Raw genomic sequence first — 13800 nt, 5'->3', positions numbered from 1 at the left:
CAAATATACATTAAACCATGAAGATGGTGGAAAATAGTGACCAGCTGCAGGTTAGCAAGGATCTGAACTCATTATATCTGATAGCAGAAGCAATTTGTCACTGTCTGAGTCATCACAAGTGGTCTGCTCAGGGAATCCACTCTTCCAATACAATTATTTGAACAAAGCATTAGAGATAATAAAGTCTAGAGGAAACTTACTTGGACAAATACAATTTTCAGGTAGTTCTGAAAAGCTTATTGTTGATCAGACTGTGCACTTCTCCCAGATTAAAAATCCTTTTCATATAAAACCACTGGAAAGTGTGGAGAACAGTGGTGAGTGGTTATCTTTGGCTGTGGATAAAGTATTTTGTCTGTGAGACAATAAAATGCAGGGCATAGAAACTGGCACTCTTGATGACTGAATTAACTTTGAAATCTGTCTCAGTCTCTGAGACCTCAGAAGGCACTGAAAAGACTTTCCTGACAAATAATTTTGTAATTACACTGGGGCTGAAGATTGTTTTCAGTGACCTCCAGCAGTTAATTATGGGCTCATAAGTTGCAGATTATGGGGTTTTACATAGCTGCACAGCTTGGATTTTTCTTTTATAGTGGATTCAATAAAAATAATTTTGAAAAATATGTTCATGCCTTTTTGGACCATGAGTTTTGTCGACAGATGCAATGAAACTGATACATCCTGCAGAGCAGCTCAGTCTCGTGGCACTGACATTTCCCCCACAAAAATACCTGAAGTTAACTTTCTGAGCAGCTCTTGTTTGCAGTAGCAATATAGCACAAAAGCAACTACAAAAGTTCAGACAAATTTGTCATAATTTTGTTAGGAGTGGTACAGCTGTAGTTTTTTATTTATTTGCCCATCTACATGGTGGTAGGATCTTGGATTTGCAGTTTTGGTGTAGTGTCAGTTCCTGCATATGCACAGAACAAAGACCGTAATTTACAGAAAAGATAAAAACTTTGGAGACTGCCAAACATTTAGCCTTGCTGATATCACATAGCACTGAATTCCTCAGGTTAATTATGGCTGGTGTAAAAAAGCATTGCTTTTTGCCAGTATTGGAAACTAAATGTATTCATGCCTTCCTGAATGCTTTCTCAGCAGTTGACAGCCTTGACATTTACATAGGGGTGTGGTGAAACAGGGCACTGACACCCGTAATCATCACGAGGAAGGAAAGCATCCAATGATATAAAACTGTTTCACAGTCTCTGCCTTTCCCTGGAAAAACAGCATCTGGCTCAATGTAGGCACAGACTGTCTGCAAGGGCTTTTTTTGTTCTTTAAACAGAACTCAGCTGACAGGTTACTTTCTGGAAGAGGAATGGTAATCTGTCTATTTATGTACTGCCTTTGAGAGATGTAGCCTCAAATTAGGATAGGAATTGGGAACTGAAACAAAAGGGTTTACAGAAATGGGAGCCACTGGGATTCTTGGTGTGTAGGCTCTGTGCAATCAAGTCTCAAAAGCATTTAAAAAATAGAATAATAAGAGCTTTGTTGTTTTTATAGCTGATTAAACTGAGCTGACATCTCATCCTGCAGACATGAGCATACTGCTTGATCTAACCCACATTTGAAGATGTGTGTGACGTACAGTGAGAGCTGGAAACATTATTATCCTTCCTTTGGAGTTAGCCCAGTGTTTACTGAGTGCCTGCCTTTGGAAATGGGCAATCCTTCCCTGGGAGCTGACAGAGGAAAAACATTTGATTTGTGGTGGTCAGGATTCTGCCCTGAGCAGCCTGCAGCACTTGACAGTCTTCAGGCTCTGGCAATTCCACTGGCTCTCACATGAGTTTCCCTGGAAATGGGGAGCTCAATAAGCCAAACTGTTTATTTGGGCACTGGATCTCATATCCATGTTCAGAACACAGGATACACTGGTTGTACCTCATTGCTCTGTGTTTTCTCCAGTGCTCCAATAAAAGTCTCTCCTCAATTCTGCCACCTCCTCTGGGTCTTGCTCCTGACCCATCTCCTGGCCCAGCTCACTCTTTGTCCTAAGCCCAGTCCAACTTGAGACCTCAGCACCCATCCCTCTTGCTTGTTCAGACCCCAAACTGAGGGGTTGCTGAGGCTTAGGAGGAAGATGGCTTTTGGAAACACTCAATATGCCCACATCCCTCATCTGAAGGTAAGGGAGGTACCTCAGAGTCAGGGGCCACAGCTGGTATTGTGCCTCAGGTCTCTACCACTCAGGTCACAAAGTGACAGCCAGAGAGCTGTGGCATGCCTTTGCAGCTCCCAGTGCCATGCAGGGACACGCACTGGGGTTATGTGTGCCCAGAGAGATGAGAGTGGCTCCAAAAAAAGGCAATCAGCTCTCAGCTGGGGTAGAGATAGGCGCCTGCCAGGTATTCTATAAATTAAGCTGTCTCTATGAATTATCCTGTGACACTGGAGACACAGAAGATTCTGTTTGAAGATCCATCTTCACCCTGCTTTCACAGCTGTGGAGATGCTCTCACATTTGCAGCAGGCTCTGCTTTGCCATAAGCAGGGCAGCTCATTGTCTGGCATCACTGTCACCACGCTCCTGCTGCACTGACTGCTCTCGGTGACCAACACACTGCTGCCATGCTGCTTCTAAAAGGTTTGCTCCCTGTCAACTCCCAGACATGCTGGAAATGTTTCCTGTATCAAGGGTTCTGTCTATACCCTGAGTTTAAAAGTGGACAAAGGAAGAGGAGGAGGCACACTCAGATCTGTGCAGGTTGTTTAGGGATTGCTGCCACAGATCTCCAGAATAGCTGCACTTGGGAAGTGAGGCTCTGGAGGGAACTGGGACACAACAGGACAGCCCTTCACAAGTGGGATAAACAAGAACCTGCAGGAAAACACTGTATGGCTTCCCCAGCGTTTGTAAGTGCTCCAGGTGTTGGTACAATGTCCAGCTGAGCATCTGGGTGGAGCAGTATAAGCAGGACACATGTCTGGATTACAGCAGTGGTCAACCAGCAGCATGGACTTCACCTGAAAATTCTCCATCTGTCTCCAGATGAGTCCCTGTTACACATATTATATATACAATATATTACATATATTGTATATATAGATATACATGTATATATACTAGATATATAGTGCATGTCTGTTGCATGTGAGGTAGTCATCTTTACTTCCAGAGTTCTGCAGGTAAATAACCATTTGGTGGTTGATTTGTTCTGCATGCAGCACATCAGCTGGTCCCATTACAAGTAATTCAAAGGCTTTCCAAAGTGGCAAATCTCTGCTTATTTTCATTTCCTGCCTCTAGCAATGTAGTAAAAAATTGTCTCATTTGCTGTTTGAAACTTGCAAGCAGAAGTGAAATATTCTGCAATCCAGGACAGGTCAGACTGTAGATTCTTCCACTGTCCCAAAGCCTAGTTTAGTCAGCTGGATGAATTAGTGTTGGTAAGTGTGTAGCAGAGCATAAAAGAAACCCTTCACGCTCTGTAAAAGCAGCCTGGAGGTGCAGCAGGGCTCTGCACAAGGGCACTAATTTGTCACACAGAGTGTCCCCAAGCTGCACTGCACAGCCTGGGCTGGACGTGGAAAGCAGGACACAGTAAGCATTTCCTAGAGCCTCACTGTGGCTGAAGGGTTATCATCCATCCTCAGCAGATAAGTTTTTCTTTCCCAAAGAAAGGAAAAAGATCAGCAGACACAATCTTGAAAAACAGTGTGCCTCTGAAGAAGGACATCATCTTGTTTTGTGCTCAGGCATCTGATATCTGGCAACTGATTTGCTTCTTTGGATGATCCTGGCTGGATCATCCTGAGCCCACCAGTACAAAGGGCACAGAAAAATTGAAATCAGATTTGCCTGGAAACAAATGCCAATTAAGATCACTGGAGAAGGGCAGAAAGAGAACAAGAAACACCTCACTGGAGTTGTTAACACAGGTAGGATGCTGGAGATGGTCCCAATCTTTCCCAAAGCCTTTTGTTTTTCTGTTTCCCAAGCAGCTTCTTCCTTGAAGTTTTTCCTGTGTGTGTGCCGGTAAAAACATGGTGGAAAGAGCTGAGCTGAGCTCACATGGATCACTGGAGCTGGTGGCAAGGCTGCTCTTCCCTTAACGGAGAGAAATGTCTTGCTCCCACCAGGCAGTGAAATGACAAACGTGAAAGCCTCACTTCCAGCTTAGTCCCAGTGACCAAAAGCTGCTGTTGAGTTTTTCTTTTTCCAGAAGGTCTCTTCACTCACTTTTGTCCCCACCTTTCTTCTCATTCTCCCCAGTTCTTTTCTCCACAGTTCTTCTCATTGCTCCCTGTAACTTTGTACAGAGGGGCAGGAGGAAGAAATGACAGGGAAAGGTTGCTAGGCCTAAGCCCCACTTTCAGCATGCAGTACACAAAGCCTTTCTGCTTTGGTTTATTCCAGAAACAGGACCCAGTGGAACCCTCTGTCCCTGCAGCACAGTTTGGCCATTGCTGGCACCAGGCTGCAGGCTCTGGACTGAGTTTCCAGAGGCTCAGGACCGAGGCCTGCCAAGCTTGCTTTGCCTGGACTAGTGTAGAGAACCTGCTGCTTTGTTTCAGTTTGGCTTAGCTGTAGGAACAATTTCCTCCTTCTAGCCATGTGCCTGCAGCTGATGGGGTTTACTTTCACTAGCACTGCATGGGAGAGCCATAGTTTTATACCAGCTCTGCTGTGCACTAAGAGCTGTTCACAACTCCAATTTCACACGCTGGAGCTGACAGAGGTCATCATGGGCTTGGTGTGACAGCAGAGGTGCTGCGAGGTGGAAGCACAGGGTGCACTGAGGGTGGCTGCAGGCCCAATGGGATGGGAAGAGATGGGGCACAGATGGGAAGACTCTGGAGCACTCACAGCTACAAACCACTCACCTGAGGACAGCTAAAGAAATTCAGATACACAGCTGGATGAGAATGGTTTCAGGGGTAGAAAAGAGGACAAATAAATAATATCTTACATGTATAGAATCAGCATCTATTGTGAATGTGGATGTGAAATGGAGTTGCAATCCAATGAAGAAAAAAACAGGTGTAAAAGTATGTAACAAATCATAAAACTGACCCCCAGGAGAAACTGGAGTGAGGAAGAAGAAACCATCACCATCAACCTCACATTCCTCCCACAGAACAGCTCCAGATGCTGATGATTTCCTGTAACACCACCATCAGAATGAAACCACCAATGTTAGGATTTAAATGAGCATAGGCAGAGGGAACATAACATCAGCAATAGGGATAGAAGATAAGAAGTGTGCAAAAGGCTTCAAATTATTTTTAATCATTATTATTATTGCTATTGATTTTTTTTTCTGATAGGAGTATTATTTATTTTTCTGTAATAATTTGACCTGAACTAATAATAATTTTTTATTAGCATGCTAAGATTTCAGTTCTACTAACATTCAATTCTTGTCTTTATATGTAAGATATGTTTCCCTTTTGCCCAGAAACAATATTTTGAGCATAACACTGTAAGAAGGTTTCTGAATAGCTCAGAAACATTCTGTATTTCTCACAGGTTCAAAATAACCTGTGAGAAATACTTTATAAGCTGAAATCACCACCAAATGTGAAAAATGCATCTGCCCAGAAGAGATCTAAAGAGCTTCTCAGCCTCAGATGGAAAGGTAAATAGTGTTTTGGGTAAAATCAGCTTTTTAGTTTTTCCCTTCAAACCTGTTCCTGCTGTCTTGGATGTTCTCTCTGTGAGTCAAAACTGATTCTATTCCTCTTCTAGACTGCACTTTGTCAAAGAGGAAAGCCTCAACAAAGATCTTATGAATTAGGAACCATTATTTTTAGCCACAGATCAAAATTCAAAGAAATAAATAGAAACTTCCAAACTCCTAGTCTTCCTCTAGTTCCTCAGTGAAGCTTTCCATATCAATGTCTTCCATTTCTAATGGTTCTATAATGTTTTACAGATGTATTATGCTTACAATAAAATCTAGTAGCAATGGATTGCCATCAAAAAGTGCCCTTAGCACCAGCTTTTCTAAACTCCTGGAGAAAAAAAAAGAAGAGGCCAAGGCCAAGAGCCACCAGAGCAGACAGACCAGTGCCATTTGGAGCCATAAAGAAGTGAGCAAACCTGAGGGACTCCTAGTTTTGGGCTGGGCTTCCTTGCCAGAATTGCAGTGTAACCTGTAATTACAAGGTACAGTGTAATTAGAGATGTTTTCACATCCTGGACATCCTGGAGCTGTGGTGTGGAGGTGATTGGCCAGAAGCCTCATGGCCATTCCTGATTCTGGGGTTTTGGCTTCCCTCTTCTCTGGAGATACTTGCAGAACATTTTTCTCTTGACTTCTTTGTGTCTCTGCACCAAGTCAACTCACAGGACTACCTAAAATTAATCTGTATGACTAAAAGCATCTTCCAGATGCTCCTTGAGCTCGGACAGGCTGGGTGCTATGAACACTTCCCAGGGGAGCTTTTCTTAACATCTGCAGCAGGTGAGGGTTGTTTAATGGCTATAAAGCTTTGGAAGATGTGCAAGATCTAGACCCAGTTTTGTGAGTGGCTTTGGTTTTCTCATTGGATGACTCCAAACAATGTTTGGAGATCTGATACTTGAATTCTCTCTAGTTTGAATATACTTACTGTATGTTTTTCTTCTTGTGAAATTAAAGTAAGGATTTCCTGATATGCTGTATTTTCCCTTAAAGGGAAACCCTGTTTTCCTACCAAAATGGTGAGATACCATTTTATTGCAATCTGTAGATTTATGGGATGCATGGAAACCCTCCTTCCTTAAACAGAGCTTGCCATAAAGGACTCTTAGTTAATTTCCTTTCTGTGAATTTAATTTTGGCCAGGTCCTTCTGCCTCATCCAATAGGACCTTCCCTCTCAAACCTGTAGGCCTTGGTCCTCTGTGTTTTACCAGGGTGTTGCACAAGTCTGATTGCCTAATCCCACTTCCCCCCATAGCTGCTGGCTCTGACAGCAGTCAGAGTCCCAAAGCAGGACATCTGAGAAATGCTCTGATCAGAGCTCCCCACCCGCTGGTGGGGGTTTGGCCATTAACCTTTTGTTTATGCCCTTTCTGTGCAGCAGGGGCACTCCAGGTATTTCCTTGCTGAACAAAGGAAGGCATTTAAACCCAGCAATCTGCTTTATGACTCTGGGCACGGTTACTGCACACACCGTTTGACTCTTTTCTCTGCAGAGATTAATGCTGGCATCTTAAACGTTACTAATGCCTTATAGACAATCCATTAACATCAGTCTCTCCTAAGTGGCCAGCCATACCATTATTTATAAAATAGGGATCCTTTCCTAGTGCTAGCACTACCAATCCCTTGATTTCCCGAGCATGGAATCATGCCTGTTATCAGCTGTGGAGTATTTTACACTGCTACATATTTTTTACTATGGAATGAGCTGCATGTGTGTGAGTGAGTGACATGAAAAAACCCCCATAAAATAGCAGAATATTGCTATTCCACTTGCTGCAGTGTATGAGCTGATCTGGTTAGACACGAAATGCAGACAGAAATCTGCCTCACCTCTCAAGCTAATTTTAGTCTCTCCCTCTGTTCTCCGTGGCTGTGTGTGTGTAAAATCACTGGCAGTCTGACAGCGTTTCAGTAACCTGTGCCACGCGCAGAGCGGGATGTACTCACCAGCCATCTGCTTGCATGGCACGGGTTAACTGAGCCTGTGGGATTGTGCTTACCTAAACAAAACCACTGCAGTGAGGGGAAAAACAATGAATGGGTGGAGATGATCAGCCCATGCATTCCAGCTAGTGCAGTCCAGGCAGCAATGACAGCCTGAAGGTTGCAGCAGCGTCAGGATCAGCATTCCAAGTGCACCAATCTTACAGTCTGGAGTGATTTTACGTGGAGCTGTTCTTTATTTGCTGAGCCATGGCCAGTAACCAGGCCAGCCTGCAGGATGATCAGAGCAGGCACTGCAAGTTCTTATCCTACATGTTCTACCAGGCTGTGAGAGATCACAAGCCTGTGTGGATGCTGGAAGACATGAGAACTATGGAGTATTTTTACTGGGAGGAAAATGCCAGCCTACGAACCTACTCACCTTCAGAAGCCCTTCTCTATGCAGTGGTGCATAATCACCTGCCTTATGCTCAGTATCTGCTGTCTCATTTTCCAGAGGAGGCTCTCAAGGTGCCTGGGGAACACTTCTGCTATTGCCCATCCTCTGCTCCTCACCTGGCCATGGCAGTCACATATGACAGGAGAGATATCTTGGGACTGATCATCAAAATTGCACACAAGCTCCCCAGCTTGAACTCCTATATCAATAGGGCTGGCTGCTTTCATCTGGAAGATGGGAAAACACCCCTGCACCTTGCCTGCGAGCTGCTGAGGTCAGAGACGGTTCTCATCCTCCTCGGGAATGGAGCCTCTCCCAGGATAGAGGACAGTAAAGGGCTGACCCCGCTGGACGTCATCCTGGAGCAGATGTGGGACTCCAAAGTCAATGTCGCATCAAAGAAGCTCTGCCTCGACTACCTCTTGCTCTTCATGCCCAACCCACAGTTTAAGATGCGGAAAGTTCTGCAGGAGCATCCAGACCACTGGACAGCTTTGCTGGGAGAAGACAAATTCAACAGCCTGGTGGGGAACACACCTGCTTCTTTATATCTGCAAGCTATGCAAACTATTCTCCAGACTCTTCCCCCTTCCCACTTCCCTAAAAGCATCCAGGAACTACCTATACCTCAGGCACTAAAGCCCTTACCATCCTATGGCAAAAAGCTACCAGCAAAAAATGTGGTAAATGTTTTTCCTTGACTTTATTCAATAGGTCTTGGATTTTCCAAGGCAACTTAGAGGAGCTGGTTATCCACCACCCTCTGCATTTTAGTGTGATTTTAGTACTTAACTTATTAGGCTATGCTGGAAAATCCAATATTTTGTGACAAGATTTTAAATGTCTTTTCTAACTGATTGCAGGCATGGCCCTTTTAAAGGCAAAAGCCTTCCTTGTTTTCTGTTTTGTTGTGCATGTGAAGGGTTAACTGTAGTTGAGAGTGTGTTACGTTTGATTTCTTAGTTGTCAGCTGGTATCAGTGTATCTGAATTCCCAATATGATAACTGTATCCTGTGTAATGCACCTGGGTTAAAAGGAACTACGTACCCAGTGGGATTTTTAAATGGTGTCACTGCTGGAGCTGGGAGAAATACCATCCCCTTCCAACAAGGTTCAAACATCAAGCTTCCTTTCTAACAATGCTCAAGCATCATTAGTTATAACCACAAAGTGCATGGCTGATGCTGCAGGGATGCAGAGGCAGTTCCTGTAGGATAACTGATCCTATCGAGTTACTTTACAGCAGGTCATGGTGTGGAGGGCATGAGTTCAGAGAGGGGCAGTGTGTGTATACTCCTGGGGGATGGGAGATAAAGATCCACAGAACAGCTAATGGGAAGCATCCAGTCTTACCTGGGAGCAAGAGGGTTAAAGGCAATCCCAGCGCTGATGCCTCTACAGACTTGTGCAATGGGGAAGGAACCATTTTTCCCACTGTCCAGTAAACAAATGGCAATTGGAGCAGGGACATTGAGAGCCCTGTCTTTCATATGTGACATTATTTCTCCTTGGCTTTTGTTTTGGAACATATCTCTACAGGAGATGTAGCTGGCTAACTTGATTTCCCTGTGGGTCTCAGAGCCACAGGCATTTGTTACTTATCCTAAGCTGGGGTATGATGTTCTGCTGTTAAAAGTTGTTACTTGCTGCCAATTAGAGTATTTTTGCCACCCAGGTCCAGACAGAAATCCTTATCTTGGAAGTTACAAAATGTTCCCACTAATTGGGCACTGCAGGCAGGGTGAGTTTGCAGAAAGCAGGGCTGAGTCTGGGCAGCATTCTGGGTAGTTCTGAATCACACTGCTCTCTCTGCTCAAGGCACTGGTCCTGCTCTCCTGGCTGTTCTCAGCATCAACAGAGCAGTGGCAGAATCCCAGCTCCCTTTGAGGGACATCCCTTATTTTGGACACCAGCGTTCCCCACTCCTTGTAAGCGCAACCCTCTGTTCTGCTGAAGGAGCACAACTCACTTCCCTCACCTGCACTGGGCAGCAGTGGAGAACTCACTCTCCTCTTCAGCTGGATTTGGGGCCCAAGGCTTGGGGCACAAACCACTTTCCACAGGCAGTAGCTGTGGAAGATGTGCAGTCAAATCTCAAATGCTTTGTGCAAAAATGGCTCATGTCTCATTTGGCTAATTCCCTGCCTGTGCCAAGGAGGCCGTGCTGGACCTGCTCCCATCTTTCTGTCAGCACAGGGAGCGCTTCCATTTAGTTTCCCTCTGCATGGGCTACCTCCTGTGTGCCAGGACACTGGCAATGCCAGCCATGGCCAGGTGGAGATTTACTGTGAGGCTGCAGAACATGCCGTTCACAGCCACCTGGACCATCCTTTCTGAGACACTGGGATGCTCCTCCCAGCCATCTCTTCCCGCATGCCGTGGGAGGGCCTCAGTTCCGGTGCCACCTGTGCTAGGCCAGGTGAATGAGCAGCCTTGCTTGTGAGGTGGAGGAAATGTCAGCCCAGCCCTAAAAGTGGCAAGCAGGCCATGAAGGGGCTAACCCTTCTCCTGAAATCCCACATCTCTGGTGCTGCAGTGTTCCTCCACTCCTGCCCCTGGGGACTTAAATGTCCTTCTTCATTTGTGTCTATTCTTCCTTGTTCGATGGGGAGGGCTGCAAATGGGGAAATGCAGGGTCAGCGTTGGGTGAGGGTTTTGGGGGAAGCCTGCACTCGACAGCTTGTGCTGCAGACAGAGGCTGTCACAGCTTGGGAAGCAAAGCAGAGCCCAAGGCAGATTTGCATTATAAGAGGTGGCTCAGCTGCTTCTGCCAAGCCCTCAGGCTCCCCAGCACTGGCACATACTCCCCCGAAAACCTGGAGCTGGAGGCAGAGGACAGAGCAGGCTCTCGGTGCCCGAGGCTGAACAGAGTGACTGTGCAGAGCATGGCCCCAGTGGCACCCCGGGAGTCCTGAGGAGCAGGACTGGGGTTGTCCCCAGCAGCACTGCGGTATCTCATCCAGATGTCGGTGGGTGAGAGGCGGAGGAGGCTGGTGAAGGATATTATTAGAATAGTAATTAGGTCCTGGAAGCAGAGATCCCGGGAAAGGAGGAAATGGAAATCATCCAGTGCTATTGCACTGGCCCGAAACCATGTGAGTTTCAGTGCTGTGAAGTTTCAGAACAGACAGGAGGGAGGGGAGGGCTGTTCATCTTACAGATCCAAGGAGGCAGGTAGGGACTGTTGGCATTAATGCCAGCACTTTCTATTAAGGCAGGAGGCCATACTCAGAGAGCCAGAGCAGCCCACTGGGAGCAAGTGAATGTAAAATGGTGCCGGGGTCTCTTGTTGGCTGCAATAGTTGTGGATCAAGGCAGAGATCAGGAATCAGGCACTTTATGGGTGGGTTTGTAGCAGACAGCAGGATGCTTGTGTGCATGCATTTGTCCGTGTGGGAGGCTCCCCTCTATCCACCTGCCAAGAGAGAGGATAGAACATGAATTGTCTTGAATAGTTTCTCTCTGGGACATTCCTGTGACTGGTGCCCCAGCCTGGAAGAAAGCTGCTGGTCCACTGTTGACCAACATGGCCAAAAATTCTGGTGTGTCCAGCCCAGAGTATAACAGGCAAGTACCCACATAGGAAAGATCACTCCACAGCCCACTCATTTCTCCTTTTCTTGACCATTTTAGCAAGAGATCAAGCACCAGCTGGCCCTCAATCACATCGGGCCTCCCATGTGCAGTCCCAGTGGGACAAAGTCTAGGGTCATTAGCACTGTGGTGACAACTCTTTCCATTGCCTGTAGCAATGTGACAGCAGGATGGGCATTCCTGCTGGAATAGGAGAATCTTCTCCCTAGACCCTGTTCGCTTATATTGTGGTGATCTGCCAGTTAGTTTGAGATCCCATTCATCTTCCTTGTCAATACAGTGACATTACATCAGATATGGCCAAATCTACCTCAGCCCCATCTGTGTTGGCTTTTTCTCTCCATTCTTTCCAAGCCAGGTAATTAGCAAAAGTAAACTCAAAAATATTTTGCAATATTTTCCTGCAACCTGACTGTCTTGAAAAATCCCTATGCTTGCATGGCAAATATGTTGGTGGCTTTGTTAATCAAAAAGGGTGCTGGGTGCTGTGCAGTGATGTTTACATTCTGCATACCTGCATACTAAGTAAGTGTCACTCAGATCTGTATTTCTGAACTTGGGAAAAAGAATAAACACAAGAGAGAAATGGGGAAAGGGTAAAGTTTTTTCTGATCTTCAGATTTAGGTTGGTTCTGCAGGTTACCTCTCTTTAATTTCAATTTTGAGGAGTAGCATTGTAAGGATCTGAATGGTCTGTATGTGTGAGCCTTTGGTTTTGGTGAGAAGCACTTCAGTGAGTGCAGTGGGGTGGAGTGAGTGAGTGAGTGAGTGAGTGAGTGAGTGAGTGAGTGAGCGAGTGAGTGAGTGAAAATGTACAGGTGTGTGTGTGTGCACGTGTGTGAGTGTCTGCCCTCCTGTCGCACATGTGTGAGTGTTTGCCTGCCCTCTCCTGGCAAATCCGTAACCGGCAGTTCGCACGCGCTGCGCTCCTCGGACCAGCAGTGAGCGATGCCCTACGGAAGCAGCCTTTTCACGCGGTCAGTGTGTGTGTCCCAGGCCCCGTGCTGCTGACAGGTAAGGACGTTTCTTCTCTTGGAAAGAGGCAGCAGTTTTGCTCTTGAAATGGGTGTTTTATCCCCAAACACCAAGCACAAGGGCTTCAGCTTGCCAGCAACTACAATCATCCAGCAAAAGGTTTGTGATGCTGGCCACACTTTATTCTAGAACACTTTTTTTTTTTTTAATAAAATGTCTTAAACATACATCTTTGTCTTTTCTTTTTTTCTGGGCTGCCAGCAAAATTCAGCTATGCATGACTTTCTAACCCTATGCTTCTGTCTATTTCTGCAGCATCATTAGCAGGAAGGACAGGCCAGATTCTGACCTCAGTTACACCTCCCTACACCTGAAGTAACGCTTTTTAAGTTGGTTCCATCACTACAGATGTTTGTTGGTCTAAAGGAAAAGAAACTGTGTATTTATGTTCTTCAAGGCTCCATAACTCTGACTTTAGCATATAAATAAATGTGACACTTAATCCTTGAAAACATTTTTTTACATTTTTTGTACTCTGAATGTATATGGATGTATATTTTCCATCTCTAACATCAATGGCATTTCCCTGTTCCCAGTTCCCCTGGCGTTTCTGGAATCAGCATGGCAGTGACAGATGCTGTTGGCCACTTATTAAGACTGATTGTTGCCATGCCCAAGTACAAATGAATGTTCATTGTATGACACAACTTTCTTATAAAGCCATACTTTTGTAATTTTGGTTTCTCTTTTTTAGGGAGGGAAAATCTTCCCCATAACTGTGTTAGCACATTACTCACTGCATGATTAAAGATAAAACAATTGTAACGTGCTGGAATAAACGATGTATACATAGTCTGATATAATTACATACTAGCTGTGAAAATAATTTAATCTTGATCGTATTAATATAATAAACTTGAAATATAAAATTGATGTGTCTTTTATTAGCCAGCTGGTCAAAACCACCCACAAGTATCTGTTGCTTTTGCTTTGGCTTATCTTATTGTTTGATGATTGCATTCTGACTGCTGAGCCATTGTCTCAAAAAATGTGTTCTGAGGAAAATACTATTTCCCTTCACAGGCTTATAGTAGCTGACTATGCTGTCAGAGGTGACCCCAAGTGATGGGGTGAACCCACACTTCACAGATATGCTGAAAGGTGGTGATAAATCAGAAGGTGGGGCTCAACAGAGGT

General features: G+C 45.2%; 1 protein-coding gene across 1 annotated transcript; it reads left to right on the top strand.

Annotated features, from left to right (window-relative positions):
• The first annotated feature begins 7583 nt into the window (after positions 1–7583).
• On the top strand, positions 7584–13532 carry LOC118685448 (ankyrin repeat domain-containing protein 9-like). The gene is made up of 2 exons (XM_036380972.1): positions 7584–8716; positions 12919–13532. Exons 1-2 carry the CDS (start codon positions 7844–7846, stop codon positions 12925–12927), a joined length of 882 nt encoding a protein of 293 aa, XP_036236865.1. The 5' UTR covers positions 7584–7843; the 3' UTR covers positions 12928–13532.
• The last annotated feature ends 268 nt before the right edge of the window (positions 13533–13800 follow it).

Source organism: Molothrus ater, chromosome 3 (assembly GCF_012460135.2).
Source record: "Molothrus ater isolate BHLD 08-10-18 breed brown headed cowbird chromosome 3, BPBGC_Mater_1.1, whole genome shotgun sequence".
In the NCBI taxonomy this organism is placed as follows: domain Eukaryota; kingdom Metazoa; phylum Chordata; class Aves; order Passeriformes; family Icteridae; genus Molothrus; species Molothrus ater.
This window is presented reverse-complemented; position numbering and strand designations above follow the sequence as displayed.

Coding starts and splice junctions, on each gene's coding strand:
- LOC118685448 (XM_036380972.1), top strand. CDS start 7,844: ATGGCCAGTAACCAGGCCAGCCTGCAGGATGATCAGAGCAGGCACTGC.